Source organism: Dipodomys spectabilis, unplaced genomic scaffold (assembly GCF_019054845.1).
Source record: "Dipodomys spectabilis isolate Male_0828 unplaced genomic scaffold, ASM1905484v1 ptg000422l, whole genome shotgun sequence".
NCBI lineage: Eukaryota > Metazoa > Chordata > Mammalia > Rodentia > Heteromyidae > Dipodomys > Dipodomys spectabilis.
This window is the reverse complement of record NW_024871099.1, coordinates 7,303,927-7,320,410: the sequence shown is the minus strand read 5'-3', so window position 1 is coordinate 7,320,410 and position 16,484 is coordinate 7,303,927. Positions and strand designations below refer to the sequence as shown.

Here is a 16,484-nt window from a genome sequence, read left to right as displayed (position 1 = left end):
TGGCGTGGCATGACAGACGCTCCTGCCAATGAGCAGTGCACAAGTCTTGGAGCCCTGTTGGGGGTCAGCTGGCCACCTGTGGGCCTTTTAGGGGGTTAGTGCTAGTATCTCACACACAAAACAGGGGAGGGAGATTGGGAGAGGAAAGGGGAGGGTGGGAAGACAGGAGGGAGGGTTCCATTTACTTAGGGCATCAGACAGCAGCAGCCTGAGTGCCTTCCACCCTGCTGGGCCCTGGAGGCCCGTTCTCGGAGAACCCCACGCTGGGCAGCCGGACCCTGAACCCACTCTCTTCCTGGTCCCCACTCCCGCCTCGCGCCTTGGGGCTCAGGGACACCCTAGGGAAACGAAATTTGGGTGACTTTTCCCCAACAGGGGACTTGGAGACGGCCTCGCCCTCCTGTCCCTTGGAGGTCTTAGAAGGGGCTGTTAGACCCACGCGGGGCAGGCGGACCCTAACCCGGCTGCGGTGGCTGGAGGCTCCCTCCCCAGTGTGCTCTTCCTCCTCCTCCTCGGAATTGGGGGACCCTTCTCCGGGTACCCACTCACTCTGGCCAAAGCCTACTCGGGGTAGCCTGAGCTTGGGGCTCTTGGCTTTCTCTCCCTCCTCCCCAGCTTCCTTGGCCCGCACGAGGCCAAACCGTGGCAGACGCATCTTAAGCTTATGTCCTACATCCCCTCCACCTTCGGCCACCTGGTACTCGGCGTGGCTGCCCACGGCCGGTGGGGAGAGCTCTACCTCGGGCAGTGAGAGGTGGAAGGTCCGCTCTGCCCCTGGGGACTGCTCCTCGCCACCCTCTCCCCTGGCATCTGCCTCCAGGGTGGACAACTTCAGCCGAATCCCACCTTCGCCTGTGGCTCCCTGGCCTGCCTGGGCCTCGTGGCCCCGCCCTACATCGAGCTCAACTTGGGGCACGCTCACCGTGGGCATCTTAAAGACCCCCTCGCCCACTAAGAGCTCACCCCCTGCCACCTGGCTTCCAGGCTTAGCCTGCTGCCCCGGGCTCCTCATCTCCCCAAAGCTGGCTAGCTCCACCTGGGGCACGGAGATGGTCAGTGGGGGCATCCTGAGGACCCCATCATGGCCCTCAGTGTGGGCCTGCTTGGCTGAGGACACCTGCTGTGCCGCACTCCCAGCCACGGCCCCCTGGGCCCCACCTTCCTCCTGGGGCACCATTGTCACCAACTCTACATCGGGGATCTTAAGTGCTCCAACTGTGGAATCTGGCTTGTCCCCTGGGCTGACCCGTCCACTCTGGACTTCTGCTTCTTTCCCTCGGGCCAGCCCGAAAGATGGCATCTTGAACTTGGGCATCTTTACTTTCCCATCCCGACCCCAGCCCTTGCCCTCTAACTCAACTACCCCTGGTGCCACTTCTCCCGCCTCAGTGTCCCGGCTTTTGACTCCAAACTTGGGCAGTGCAAATCGAGGCCCCTTGAGCTTGACATCGGCCCCTGTGGCCTCCACCTTGGCTGAGGGCAGATGGGCATCGAGGCTGAGCTGTGGGATGGACAGATCGAGCGCGGGCAGCAGGCCTGCCTCCCCGGCCCCTTTGGCTTCAGCTTCAGTTCCCACTCGAGCTTTGGGGAGTGAAACGGCAAACTTGGACACTTTCAGCTTGGCTCGTGCGGCCCCCTCAGCCTCTGCCTTGGCCGCCTTTGATCCTGAGAGTCCAAACTTAGGCAGGGAGAACTTGGAGGAGGAGGGCTTGGACTTCATCTCCATCATCTCCAGTCGCTCTTCTGCAACTTCCAGAGTGGGGAGCTGTGGAGTCACGATCTCAACGGATGGCACCCGGAAGCCCACTTCGCCAACACCTGCTACCACTCTGGGACCCTCTGGCCGGTCCACCTTAGCTGCTTCAACTGCTTGGCTCTGTGACTCCAGGCCAAGGGCCCCTGGCAGATCCAGCTCTACGGAAGGCAGAGTGAGGGAGGGGACACCCCCTCGAGCCTCAGCTCCCACTTCCGGCTGCAAACAGGGAAGGCTGACCAGCTTCCCGGAGTCCTCAGGACCCACCTTGCCTTGTGCTGGAGACCCCACCCTGCCTAACTTGGGCATGGTCATCTTTGGCATCCTGAAGCCAAATTCCATCTTCTCCACCTGCTCGGCTGCAGCAGCTTGGAGCTGCACATCTGGCACCTTGAGCTGCACATCTGGCACCTTGCACACCTTCAACTCCGGGGCCTGAGGGAGGCACACCTCTGGGACGCTCGGCACTTGCAGTTCCGGAAGTTGCATCTCTGACACTTTGGGGAGCTGTACTTCTGGGAGGTGCAGGTCAGGTATGGGGATCTCGGGCATTTTGGGGAGCTTCACCTCGGGCACTTTGGGGAGCTGCACCTCCGGAAGGTGCAGGTCGGGGACGGCCATCTCGGGGACTTTGGGCAGTTTGATCTCGGGGAGCTTCACCTCGGGGAGTTTCATGGATGGGATTTTCATCTCGGGCACTTTGGGGAGCTGCACCTCCGGAAGGTGCAGGTCGGGCACAGCCATTTCAGGGACTTTGGGCAGCTTCATCTCAGGGAGCTTTAGCTCAGACACTTTGGGGAGCTGGACTTCTGGAAGTCGGACGTCAGGCACAGCCATCTCAGACACCTTGGGCAGCTTCATCTCTGGTACTTTGGGGAGCTGGACTTCTGGGAGTCGCAGGTCAGGTACCGCCATGTCGGGCACCTTGGGCAGCTTCATCTCTGGCACTTTGGGGAGCTGGACTTCTGGGAGTTGCAGATCAGGCACCGCCATGTCAGGCACCTTGGGCAGCTTCATCTCAGAAAGTTTCATCTCTGGGAGCTGCACATCTGGGAGTCGAACCTCTGGCACGGCTATCTCTGGCACCTTTGGGAGTTTCACCTCAGGGACTCGTATGTCTGGAAGGGTTGGCTCTGGCACTTTGGGGAGCTTGACCTCAGGGACCTTAGGCAGCTTCACTTCTGGCCCTTTGGGTGCCTTGACCTCAGGCCCTGCCACTCCAATGCCAAACGAGGGCATCTTGAGGGTGGGCAGCTTTAGCTTGCTCTCTGCAACAGCCTCGGGGGCAGAGGGCCGGGGCTCCAGGAGAGAAAGCCCAAAGGTGGGCATTCGAAGTCTGGGACCCTTCACTTTGGTCTCAGGGCTGCCCTTGACTGCCTTGGTCTCAGGGGCTTCCTTCCCTCGAACCCCAAAGCGGGGGAAACTGAGGCGGGGCATCTTCAGAGCCACATCAGGCACTTCTGCCCGGGGCTCCACCTCTGAGCCTGGCAAGGCCAGATCCACCCCCACCGAAGGCGCGTCTACATCCAGGGTGGGGACTGTCAGCGTCACGGCCCCTTCCCTGGTCTCCAGGCAGGGAAGGGTGGGCAGAGCGGGGAGCGAGGGCAAGGTGGGCAGCTCCACTTGGGGGACCTGGATCCCCACAGTTGGGGCCTCCACAGCAGGTACAGCTGGGGCTCCTAGCCCAAGGGTTGGCAGGAGGGCAAAACCACTGCCTGCCTCCGCAGAGGGGGCCCCCTTGGGGACTGAGACCTGAGGGACATCCACCTCAGCCCCTGGCAGCCTAGGCCCAACCAGCTCTACCTGAGGGGCTGTGAACCTCGCTCCTGTGGCTACCTCAGCAGCCTCCACTTTGGCCTTCCTGGGGGGAGGAGCAGCAGCAGCCATCCGGGCTGCCTGGGCCTCTCCAGCCACTTCTCGAACCCGCAGCCGAGGCAGTTGGAGGCGCCGGCGGGCAGGGGCAGCTGAGACAGGACCCTTGGAGATCTCAGCTTTGAGACCCCGGCGCAGACGGGAGAACTTGGGGAGGGAAAACTCGACGTCAACGGGGGCCAGGTCTGCAGGGACCCCCAGAGCCCCAGGCACCACCAACATCTTCTTCTTCTTCACAGGGGACAGACTCTGGATATTCTGGGGAGAGAGGAGAGAGGCGGGAGGCGGTGGGACAGTGGGAGGCTGGGAGCGGACAGAAAGAGCCCGAACTGCCACTGAGTGCACCAGACTGGGGATATGTTGGGGGTAATCTCTTGTCTCCAAAACACTGTCCCCCTCTTCCTGCCTGCCATTTTTCCCCAGGAAGGCACAGGCTGCCTTTAGAATCTCACAGGGAACCTACAGGAGCATGAAAACTGGGACCCAAGGCTTCTAAAGCCCTTCTCCAGGCATTTCCCCAACACCATTATTGCAGAGATAGGGAAACTGAGGCTCAGGGAAGGACAGACACTTGTCCAGCGGTAACTGAGCATCACTCATGCATGGAATTCAGCCTTCTTGCTTTCCAGTACCCCTAGGGAGCTTGAATCTGATCATAAGGATGATTCCCTAAGATGGGATGGGGGGTCGGGGCATGGTCTGGGATAGGTGGGACCCCTCCTGGGGGAGGAGTTTTTGGGAGCAGAGAGCAAAGGACAGAGGATGGATTAGAATTGGATTAGTGATGAGACAGAGGGGGCAAGGCTGGCCCACGATGGCTGGGAAGGGAGCTCACGGCGCACAGACCGGATCGCTGGGGCAGGCCGGGGCCTGCGCTGGGGCCGGGGCCGGGCTAAGCACGCGTACCAGCTTGGCCACCTTGGCCCGCGGGCCCTTGATCTCGTAGCCAGCCACGGTCCCGGGCCGCAGCGCTAGGTCCCCGGTGGGCACGGTGCGCTTCAGGCAGAAGGAGACCTTGTAAGGCTCGGCACATTGAAGCAAGCGTAGCGCATCCTCGTACTTGAAGTTCTCGAAGAACACGCGGGCGCTCAGCAGCTGGTCCCCTGCAAAGGGGGGGAGGGAGGGAGGGAGGAGGAGGACGGAGGCGTGGTCTCATCTGGTCCCGCCCATCTGCCCCGCCCATCCAATTGAAGTCTAAGGTCCTGTCCTTTGGTTCCACCCACCCGGTGCAGCGAGGTCCCGAGGAGCTCCGCCCCATTGGTTTGACCCTGCCCCCCCCCCATCCCAAACAAATCAGTGCTACCTAGGGTCGCCTCCTCCAGCCTTACAATTCACACGCTGTTCTTTATTGAGAAAATCGAATCTGATGGTGACTTCTCTACATTCCCATGCCTTTTCTTTCATTTTTGTGCCAGTCCTGGAACTTGAACTCAGGGCCTGGGTGCTGTCCCTGAGTTTTTGTGTTCTAGGCTAATACGACCATTTCAGCCACAACTCCATTTCTGGCTCTTTGGTGGTTCATTGGAGATAAGAGTCTCACAGACTTTCCTGCCGGGCTGGCTTTGAACTGCCATCCTCAGATCTCTGTCTCAGCCTTCTGAGTAGCTAGGATTATAGGTAGGAGCCTCTGGTCCCCAACAGACCTGTCTTTCCCCTCCACCCCCCTACCCCTGCCCCCACGCACACACACCCAGTCATGAGGCTTGAACTAATGCCCTGGACACTGCCCCTGAGCTCTTTTGCTCAAGGCTAGCACTCTACCACTTTGAGCCACAGTGCCACTTCTGGTTTTTGAGTGAGTAATTGGAAACAAGAGTCACACCAAGACTTTTCTGTCCTGGCTGGCTTCCAACTGTGATCCTCACATCTCAGCCTCCTGAGTAGCTAGGATTACAGCCACCCACCAGTGCCTGGCTCTCATTATTATTATTGTTGTTGTTGTTTTAGTATTATTATAACGATGATGTGCAAAAGGGTTACATAAATCAGGTAATGAGTAAATTTCTTTTTGGACAATGTCACTTCTTCCCTCACTCTCTCCCAGACTTATCTTCTTTAGTGGTGATTTTTCTCCTGTTCCTAGGGATGAAATGACTAGCTCACACCAATCCTCCATTGCCTGCCCAAGGACAATTTTTCCTCTCCTCTCCCCACACCTCTTCTACATAATCCCCATCAGCTTGCAAACATGCTACTATTTCTAGTCTTTTCCCAAGCAAGCCCCAGCCCCAGGGTACTCCATTTGCAGAACTGGTAACTCCATCCTCCCTGGATCTGGGACTCCTCTCTCTTCATCATACCCTATAGCTAGTCCCAAATAGCTAGGCTCCAGCTTGAAAATGGGTCCAGAATTCAAATCCTTCTTTTCCATCTCCAACACCATTTAACACTAAGCATCCTGTCTCTGCTCCCAACACTGCCCCTACAGTTAGTGTACTGTTGATGCCCCAGTTCACCAAGATCAACCTCCTCCTCCCCCTTCACTCACAGACTCCAGGAATAAAAGACCTCCAATCTTAGGCTGAGAATGTGTTTTAGTGGTAGAGTGCTTGCCTAGCATACATGAGGCCCTAAGGTTCGATTCCTCAGTACCACAGAAACAGAAAAAACCGGAAGTGGTGCTGTGGCTCAAGTGCAAGAGTGTTAGCCTTGAGCAAAAGGAGCTCAAGGACAGTGCGCAGGCCCTGAGTTCAAGCCAAGGACTGGCAAAATAAATAAATACTTAGTCTTTTTTTGGGGGGGGTAGGGTGGTGGGGGACTTGAACTCAGGGCCTGGATACTGTCCCTTAGCTTTTTCTGCTCAAGGATGATCAAGCTTAGAGCCTCGAATATGCTAAGCAAGTGGCTCTACCACTGAGCTATATTCCTCGGGAGCTTGTTCCCTATCTCCTTCAGCCTTTCCATGTTTCTCATCTACCTGATGTAAAAATGCAGCTTTGCTCCAGGCACAACCACACATCTAATTTACTATTTATTTTCTTTAAATATGTCTGTGCCCACTAGGAAGCACTTAAGTAATGTCTCAGAAGGAAAGCACGCACTTAATAATTGTTGCATGAATAAGTTGCATCTCCATGCCCTTCCCAAGTTAACTCCACCCTTTTTCTCTGGCCCTAACAGCACAACTATTAACTAGCACTTACAAAGTGCTTACTATTTGCCACTTAACCTTGTGCAAGGTGTTTTGTTTTGTTTTAAATACTGACTCATTTGTTCTACATAATAACCCCATGAGATCAGTACGGCTTGTTCCTATCTTGTTGATTTGTTTTGTGTGTCAGTGCTGGGGCTTGAACTCAGGATCTGGACACTGTCCCCAGCTTTTTAACTCAAGGTTGGTGCTATATCACGTGGACCACAGCTTCACTTCTCACTGCTTTTAAGTAGCTCACTGGAGATAAGGGTCACAGATTTTCCTGCCTAGACTGGTTTTGAACCATGATCCTCAGATCTCATCTTCTTGAGGTAGCTAGATTTCAGACATGAGCCACTGGTGCCCGGTTGATTGTTCCTATTTTAAAGATGAGAAAACTAAGGCACAGAAAGAGCATGCACTAGTTAACCAAGATTTGTGTGTGTGTGTGTTTTCTTTCTTTTTTTTTTGCTGGTCGTGGAGCTTGAACTCTAGGCCTGGGCACTGTCCTGAGCTCTTCAGCTCAAGGCTAGCACTCTACCACTTGAGCCACAGCACCCACTTCCAGTTTTTTTCTGTGTATGTGGTGCTGAGGAATCGAACCCAGGGCCTCATGCATGCAAGGCAAGCACTCTACCCCTGAGCCACGTTCCCAGCCCCGCAAGGTTTGTGTTTTTATGGGTCGTGGGGCTTGAACTCATGGATTGGGACTACTTCCTGAACTCTTTTTTTACTTTCTACCGTTTTGAGCCCCAGATCCACTTCCGATCTTTGAGTGATTGGAGATGAGTCTCACGGACACTTTCGGTACTGGCTGGCTTCAAATTGTGATCCTCAGATCTTAGCCCCCTGAGTAGCACCGGGTTTAACTAAGGATTTTCAATCCCAAAACAATAACGAGAACCCTCAGAGCATGCTCAGAACCATCAGCAGGCAGCCACACGCAAAGCACCGCCCCAGGCTCTTAATCCTGCCTCCTACACGCAGGCCACGCCCACAACACCCCTGTCAGTTCTCGCCGGGCCTCCACCCACGCGGAGAGGCCACGCCCAGTTCGTGACCACGCCCACCTTCCTGCAAGCTTAGAGACCGGGCGGCGGGTGAGTCCTCGCGCAGCTCTCTGATGAAGATCCCTTCTTTGCCGCCGCCCGCGACATTGATGCCGCTGACGCCGGTCTGCGCCTCGGTCTCCACGATGATCTCCACCAACTCCGCACGCCTCAGCTCCTGCGGAAGGCAGCAAGGGGTCTCCATGGGGAGCCTGGGCTAAACCTCGCCCAGAAGTTGCCATAGCGCTTAAAAGCGGCTCGTAGCGGGAGCTCGGGGTACGTCTTCCCTGCACGCACGTGAGCGCCGGAGGTTCACCCCCTAGGATCCGCCTTACAGTTTAACAGCCCGTCCCACGAGCGCTGGAAGCTCTGGGGGCGGGGCCATGGCCGGGAAGGGACCAATAGGAGCCGGGCCAGCCGGGGAGGGCGGGGGCTGTACATGGGGGCGGGGCTTCTCTTCGAGGGCGGGGCCATGTCTAGGGTGGGCCCAATCGGGGAGGGCGGGACTAAGCGCCCAGGCTCCAGAGGCCCAATAAGATTCCTCAAGGTTCTCTCAGAGAAAAGAAAGAGGTGTGGCTGGAGTTTACGCTGGGTTTGAGGCAGGGAAAGAATCTAATGCTAAGGGTAGATTTGCACTGTGGGGCTTTTGTGTGTGTGAATGCCAGTTTTAGGGCTTGAACTTAGCCTCTGGCGCTCTTACTTGGTTTTGTCTGATTAAGGCTGGTGCTCTACCAATGAGCCACAGCTCTACTTCTGACTAGTTGCTTAACTGACAATAAGAGTCTCCCAGGCTTTTCTGCCTGGGCAGGCCTTGAACCGTGATCCTCAGATCCCAGTCTCCTAAAGTAGCCAGGAATACAGGTATGAGCAGTAGTCTCACCCTCAATGGGATTAAGGATGGGACTCTTAGGACAGGGCTGGGCTCTTAAACCATGCAGGATGGAGGAGTGGGGGACTTGCTCCGCTGTGGGCTCACACATGATGTGACACTGAGCTCTATTGTGGACTGTATAACCCCGTGTTCTTGCATAACGCCCACAGGAGAGGGAATCCAGTGAAGGGGGGGGCACGGTATGGGTAATGAATGGTGGCATTCTTGATATTTACTGTAAATGGTGCAGGCTCACTCTGACTTTGGAGTGCACGAAATGGGGTGCGCATAGAAGCCTCCCCAAAGAGGAAGTGAGATACCTGAGTTCTGTCTAGGAATCCAATCCCTTGTGTCTCTCAGGGACCACCTTGCTGTCTCTGGCCCATCTCTCTGCTGTAGAAGGTAGCATCGGGAAAGATGAAAGGAATGTCTGATTGTGAACTGTGACCTCAAGAAGCAGAGAGCAGGGCAGGGGGCTTTGAGACCAGACAGGACTGGAGAGGAACAGAGCAGGGCTGGGCCAGACTCTCATGCTAGGGTCTCTAAGAGAACAGGGTCTAATAAGGCCATCTCCACTTCCTTTTTGGCTTCAAAGGCCCCGGGCTAAGCATTTTACCTAAGATCTCATTTCATCCTCTCTACAACATTGGGCAATCACACCTGAGGAACACTTAAGTCTCAGAGATGTGAAGTAACTTGCCTAATACCAATCAGCAAATTAAAGAGCCAGGCCTTGTCCGTTCATCTCTGAACCCAGAAACCATAGGTCATCCTATAGACATTAGTGACCCCCTTGTTAGCACCCCATCGTTAGTGAAGAGCCTATAAAAGTAGACCTACTCTGTGTGGCACATAGTAGGACAAATCAATGAAAATGTTGTATCATCATCACAGCCATAGTCACCACTATTTGAGGATGCTGTAGCACCAGACTGTGCAAATGGCCAGAGATGCCTCATTTCATCAATGGGGAAACTGAGACTTTAAGAGGTGATGTCAGGGCCAGGCACCAGTGGCTCACGCCTGTAATCCTAGCTACTCAGGGGACTGAGATCTGAGGATTGCAGTTCAAAGCCAGCCCAGACAGGAAAGTCTGTGAGACTCTTATCTCCAATAAAACACTCGAAAACTGGAAGTGGCGCTGTGGCTCAAGCAGTAGCGCACTTGCCTTGAGCTGAAGAGCTGAGGGACAGCACCCAAGCCCAGAGTTCAAGCCCCACAACCGACCAAAAAAAAAAAAAAGAGGTGATGTCAGCCAAAGTAGGTACTGTTTGTTCATTCTTGTTCTGAGGAAGGATTTCTACCTGTTTTGTTTTGTTTTCCTGTCTCCTCTTTTTTTTTCCTGCATACTTGCTTGGCACTAGGAATTGAACCCACAGCCTCAAGAATGTTCAGTCCTCTTGCTTTAATTTTGTCCTCTTTTGGACAGGGTCTGTATAGCTTTGCTGGAGCCGCCTTACATTTGCAATCCTCCTCTTTCTACCTCCTGAGTAGGTGAGAAAGCAGGCATGGCTCATGCTGGTACTGAGGCTTGAACTCAGGGCCTTGAGCTCTCACTTGGGTTTTTCTGCTCAAGCCTGGCACCCTACCACTTGAGCCACAGCTTCTGGCTTTTTGCTGGTTCACTGGAGACAAGAGCCTCACAGACTTTTCTGCCCTGGCTGGCTTGAAACCTCAATCCCCAGATCTCAGCCTCCTGAGTAGCTAAGATTACAGATGTGAGCCACCAGTGCCTGGTTCTACTGAGTTTCTGTAGCTCATTATTAATTTAAGTCCTCTATGACCCAATCAGTTAGCTGTTGTGTGTTGAGGTCTGGATCAGGCACTGAACTAAGCATTTTATATATGGTATTTTTTTTTTTTGGCTCTCACAGTTAAATCTCTTGCCATATTGCAGATGGAGAGACTGAGGCACAAAGAAGCATGGAGGTGTCTTGTGGCTGCCCTGTTCTGTGCCCCTTGAAAGGCCAGTGGCCACTCACCTCTGCACTCCGGCTCCTGACCTCCATGGCGCTGCTGGAAGTCTCCCCAGCCCCAAGCTCTTGCTTCCTCTCCTCCTTCTGCTGCAGGACCAACTTCAGTTCTGCATGGAGCAGCTGCCGCTGAGCCTGCCAGGGCACATATAGAGGTTCAAGATCAGGAAGGAATGAAGGTGGATGTTAGGTTTACTAGGGAGGTCTGGGCAGGTGTCAGAAGGGAATGGCCAAGTGCGGTAGGGCACTTCTCTAATCCTAGCTAGTTGGGAGGTGGAGGTAGGAGAATCTTTTTGTTGTTGTTGTTGTTGTTTGGTGGTTGTGGGACTTGAATTCTGGGCCTGAGCGCTGTCCCCGAACTCTTTTGCTCAAGGCTAGTGCTTTACCAATTTGAGCCACAGCACCGCTTCTGGTTTTCTGGTGGTTAATTGGAGATAAGAGTCTCACAGACTTTCCTGCCCGGGCTGGCTTTGAACCGAGATCCTCAGATCTCAGCCTCCTGAGTAGCTAGGATTACAGGTGTAATCCTTTACAGGTGTAGTGCTTTACCAATTTGAGCCACCAGCACCTAGCAGTAGGAGAATCTTGATCCCAGTCCAGCCCAGGCAAAAGCTTGAGATCCTATATGGGAAAAAAAAAAAAAAAAACCCAACCCAGGGCTAGGAAGGTGGCTCAGTGGTAGAGCGCTTGCCTTGCATGCATGAGACCCTGGATTTGATTCCTCAACACCACATAAGCAGAAAAAGCCAGAAGTGGCGCTGTGGCTCAAGTGGTAGAGTGCTAGCCTTGAGCTGAAGAGCTGAGGGACAGCGCCCAAGCCCAGAGTTCAGGCCCTATGAAACCAAAAAAAGAAAAAAACCAAAAAAAAACAACCCAGCTGGGGTCATGGCTCAAGCAGTAGAACACATGCCTAATTCCTGGAGGCCTTGAATTCAAATCCTCATTACCACCAAAAATTTGGAGGGGGGAAAAAAGGGGGTGGGAAGAGCCCCACCCGTGGTGTCCCCTCACCGCCGCCTGGGTACAGGTACTCTCTCCTAACAGGAGCCCAGCCGAAGGTGCAGGACAGCTGTTTGCAGGGCTCAAACCCTTCCGTTGGGGTCTTGCTGCCTGCCAGGGAGAGAACGGGACTTGAGGCTCCACCCAAGCCAGGGAGGGAGGCAGGAAGGGACATGTGGCATCAGTCAGAGCTCACCTGAGGGTCACCTCCAGCACCTTGGGCCTCCTGGGTCCGGGACTCTAGAAGAATCAATTGCATACTATTATCAATCACCACTCACTTCCTCAGGGCCTGGCCCTCCCAGAGCAGGCTCTGCCAGCACCTCGTCTACAGCGTGCAGGTGGGGAAACTGAGGTTCAACGAACCTTAGCCCCAAATGGCCCAGATGGGCCACAGATGGTGAAACCTTTACTGACTCCTAGATCTGTCTGGCAGCTGAGCCCTCGTGCCAGCCACTTCAGGGCATAGAGAAAGAGGGAGAATTTCCTGTAAAATAGTTCTAGTCCCTCCCTCCCTCCCCCGGTGGACAAAGCCCCCTCCCCTTCCTTGGCTAATAAGGTGGGAGAAGGGCAGCCCCTGGCAAGGCTGTTCTGAGGGTGCTGTGAGTTAATAGGTATAAAGTGGTGCCAGGCGCCGGTGGCTCACACCTGTCATCCTAGCTACTCAGGAGGCTGAGATCTGAGGATCGCGGTTCAAAGCCAGCCTGGAAAGTCTGTGACACTCTTTGTCTCCAGTGAGCCACCAGAAAGCCAGAAGTGGTGCTGTGGCTCAAAGTGGTAGAGCACTAGCCTTGAGCGAGAGTTCAGGGACAGTGCCCAGGCTCCGAGTTCAAGCCCCATGACTAACAAAAAAGAAAAGAATATCCTTGTTCTTGGCTGAAGTTAAGTGCCCCACAGACCATTGTGAAGTTGATAATTATTTTTCCTCTTATACCAGGAATTGAAGTCGGGGGTTTCACCCTCATATTGCTTGCTTGGCTGGTGTTCTACCTACTAGAGCCATGACTCTAACCCAGCTTTTTGCTGATGAATTAGAGTTGGGAGTCTCACAGACTTTTCTGCCCTGGCTGGCTTCAAACTGTGATTCTCCAGATCTCAGCCTCCTAAGTACCTAAGATAGTCTACCACTAGAGAGCTCCATTTGTGGCTTTTGGCTGGCTCATTAGCAATCAGAGCCTCATGGACTTTCCTTGGCTGTCTCTGAACCACAGTCCTCAGATCTCATCCTCCTGAGTAGCTAGACAAGTGTGAGCCACTGGTGCCCAGCTTGAACTTTGCTTTCTCACCCTGAACATCTTGTCTGCTCAGAGAACATGGCTCAGCGCACGGAGCTAGGGGTTCACGGCCTCTTGCCTGGCCCCATTCTGGAGGAATGGACATAGAGATTGCCCACCCCCCCACCTCCAACTCCAAGCTTGGCCCCCACCTGGCATGCCAACCCGCCAACCCCTACTTGGCAGAGAAAGGTCAGACCTCACGCAGCACATTCTCTCACACAATGGCCCGTCTGCTGGCCAGTCCGCATTCCACCGCTACCCACCCACCCGCAGACACAATGGCCCTTCATAGCCCACTACCAGCCAGGACTCAGAACCAAGACCCCCTCAGCACCCTGCGGCCTCCACCTCACAGTCGGCCCCCACAGTGTCAGAGGGCACCTCCCTGGATCTCCCAGGGGTCCCAGCCGGGGGCTCCCAGGCTGGCTCCTTTGTTGGGGGAGGGCGGGCTCACTCTGGTTTGGGTGCTGGATTAGATCGCACAGGCCTCAAAATCACACCGGTGAAGAGGGGAAACTGAGGCTCCAAGAGGGGAAACTGAGCTGTCCAGAATCACACAGCCAGGCAGAGTTAGCACCCAGGGCCCTTGTGCCTGCTCTAGGCAACTTGCACGGAGGGTGTGGAGCCCTGGGAGAGCCTGAGCTGCAGGGCATCCGGGACATGAGCAGGGAGGGGTTGAGGGTGCCATGAATGTGTTCCTGTGCCAGGCCTTGGCTCACCCTGCCCGGTGGTACCTCTCAAAAGTTGAGAAATAAGAACTGGGAGCCAGTGGCTCATGCCTGTCATCCTAGCTACTCAGGAGGCTGAGATCTGAGGATCACGGTTCAAAGCCAGCCCAGGGCAGGAAAGTCCTTGAAACTCTGATCTCCAATGAACCACCAAAAAGCCAGAAGTGGAGCTGTGGCTCAAGTCATAGACTGTGATAGCCTTGCACACCAAAACTCAGGCACAATGCCCAGGCCCTGAGTTCAAGCCCTAGCACCTGACAAAAATAAAACAAGTGAGAGACAAAGATTGACCCCAGCCGGGAAGAGCTACCAGGAACCATGGAACAGGTGGCACTCTACCTTGGGGTGGGGAGAGATGGGGGGCATAGGGCTTAGTAGCACTTGTAGATGTCAAGTGTGGGAGAGGTGCGGAACCCCTCCTATGGGCCTCAGGCTCCCAGTTCCAAGCCTAGACAAAGAGAGTCCTACCCAGAGCCTGGCACCAGGGGCAAGAGAGCACCCTCCTTCCTCATCCCTGCCTGGGACAGCTGCCCAGCCCAGGTTATATTTAGCCTAACTGTGCCCTTCCTGAGTGGCAGGTCCTGGGGTGGGGTGAGGGAAGCTTCCGGAAGGAAACCCACTCCACCCCAGGTACTCCTTGTTCCCAGCCCTGCCTATCCCACCAGGCAGGGGGAGAGGAGACCCACATACACCCCTTCCAGGGGTCCCAACTGAGGTTGGATGGAAAATCTCACAGGGCTGCCCAGGTGAATGAAACCGGGCAGAACCTTCTAGATGCCAACCATTGTTTTGACCTGGTTGTTTTTGTTGTTGTTGTTGTGCCAGTCCTAGGGCTTGAACTCAGGACCTGGGTGTGATCCACTGCTGGCTTTTATTTTTGCTGGCTAATTGGAAATAAGAGTCTCATCGACTTTCCTGTCCAGGCTGGCCTTGAAACATGATCCTCAGATCTCAGCCTCCTGTGTTGCTAGGATGACAGGCCTGAGCCACTGGTGCCCGGCTGTCTGGAGCCCTTACTTAACACTGGGGCCCACAATTTGGAGGCGCCCTTCAGGGCTGCTCAACATCTTCATTGTGGCCGGGAAGGTGGGGGGGGGGGGCCTTGTCACCTGGGCTAGGACCCCTCTGTGGAGCCAGAGACCCTTCTGGCCCACTCTTCCCCAGAGACCACCATCAAGCTCAGATGTCATCAGAGGCCTCCTGACGCCTGCAGGCCCCTGGACATTGGCTGAAGCCATGAGGGGCCAGCAGGGGAGGTGCTAAGGCACTGGCTGGACTGCCTCACTCTGTCCCCGCTCCCACCCCTCCCAGCTATGAGGACCTTCCCTCTGGGGCCTCAGTTTCTCCACCTGTCAAGTGGAACCAATCAAGTGGCCTAGAAGACTGGCAGGTACGTAGAATAGCCCCAGTACGCAGGAAATGACTAATGGATATTAACTAGCCTCCAACAGCATCCGTCAGTCCATCTATCTCATGGGGTCCCCTGTCCAGCCTCAGCTTCCCCAGTGATCACTATCCCTTAACTGCAGCAGTGAGAGGTGCAATCCCCAGAGACAGGCTCCCCAGCCCGCCCCCCTCTCATGGGCCAGAAAGCTTCACCCCCAGAGCTTTATAAACCGCATCATGTACCACCTCAGTACAGTGAGGTGGCGTCTACCAGCCCATTTTAGAGATAGAAAAGCTGAGGCACAGAGATCGAAACATCTTGCCTGAGTCCGCACAGCCAGAAAGAAGAGGAAGTTGGGATTTGAACCCGGGGTCTGGCTTTCAAGTTTGTCCCTTTCCCTTTGCTTGTTGTCGTTTTGGCCCCAGTCCCGGGCTTGAACTCAGCCTCTGGGTGCTGTGCTCAAGGCTAGAGCTCTACCACTTTGAGCCACGGCTCCACTTCTGGCTTTTTTGATGGTTCACTGAAATAAAAGAGTCTCACAGACTTTCCTGCCCAGGCTGGCTTTGAACTGTGACCCTCAGATCTCAACGTCTTGCATAGCTAGGATGTCAGGTGTGAGCCACCAGCACCCTGCCTGCCTTGAACTCTTCTGTCACCCTCCCGCCCTAGCCCCAGCACCTCCCAAACCTCCCCGGGTCCTCCCCCCACCCCCAGTTCGTTCCCAAGACTTCTCAGCTTGGGCCTGGAGGGGCCCGGCCAGCTGATTGCTTACCCTGGGACCTCCAGGTGCCTCCAGGACTTCCAGAGCTCCAGCCTGTCTGACCTGTCCCAGCCCTAGGCTGAGGGGGAAAAGGGATGGGGAGGGATAGGAGAGGAAGACCCCAGCCATTGGCTGCTCAGGGGTGATGTCAGCAGAGGGTGGGTGGTAGGGAAACAAACATCCCTTCTTCTAGCTGCATCTTTGGGGGGGGGGGAGGTGCTGGGACGGAGACATTGCCCCTCCCTAGCCTGAGCTGTGACCTCCACCTAGCCCTGCTGTTAAAGGGGTTTGTATGCGACCACCCATCCTTGGAGACTAAGCAATCCCCCCCCCCATCATCCCCTGAGTCTTCAAGGTAAACTCCTCTTCCTCCCTATTCCCTGATGATTTTAGTTTAGATCAGCCTGGCTGTGTGACCTTTGGCAAAACCAAGTGTCTCTGGGCCTTGATTTTTTCCTCTCTCGAAATGGCACACACCTGTAATCTCAGCTCTCTGAGTGGTGAAAGCAGGATGGTTATGAATTCAAGGCCAGCCCAGGGAGCAAAAGAAAAAAAAAGCACAACATCCTTTCTGAAATACAGCATGAGGCCCAGAGCTTAGCAAGTCAGGAGGCTGAGATCTGAGGATCACAGTTCAAAGCCAGCCCGGGCGGAAAAATCCTAGAGGCTCTGATCTCCAGTT

The 16,484-nt window shown here is 55.0% G+C and overlaps 1 protein-coding gene across 1 annotated transcript; it reads right to left on the bottom strand.

Moving 5' to 3' along the window:
• Positions 1-15,891, bottom strand: Prx (periaxin). Its single transcript, XM_042667965.1, has 6 exons — positions 15,815-15,891; positions 11,847-11,890; positions 10,661-10,786; positions 7,829-7,985; positions 4,532-4,728; positions 1-3,883 (listed from the first exon to the last, which is right to left on the bottom strand). The coding sequence occupies exons 3-6, from the start codon at positions 10,685-10,687 to the stop codon at positions 194-196; spliced, it is 4,071 nt and encodes a 1,356-aa protein (XP_042523899.1). The 5' UTR covers positions 10,688-10,786; positions 11,847-11,890; positions 15,815-15,891; the 3' UTR covers positions 1-193.
• Positions 15,892-16,484: the final 593 nt, after the last annotated feature.

Excerpts from the sequence above, each read along its gene's own strand:
- Prx (XM_042667965.1), bottom strand. The coding sequence starts at position 10,687 with ATGGAGGTCAGGAGCCGGAGTGCAGAG. Across the intron at positions 4,729-7,828 it reads GTCTCTAAGCTTGCAGGAAG|GGGACCAGCTGCTGAGCGCC; the intron begins GTGGGCGTGGTC and ends CCCCCTTTGCAG. Across the intron at positions 3,884-4,531 it reads GGGCCAAGGTGGCCAAGCTG|AATATCCAGAGTCTGTCCCC; the intron begins GTACGCGTGCTT and ends CTCTCTCCCCAG.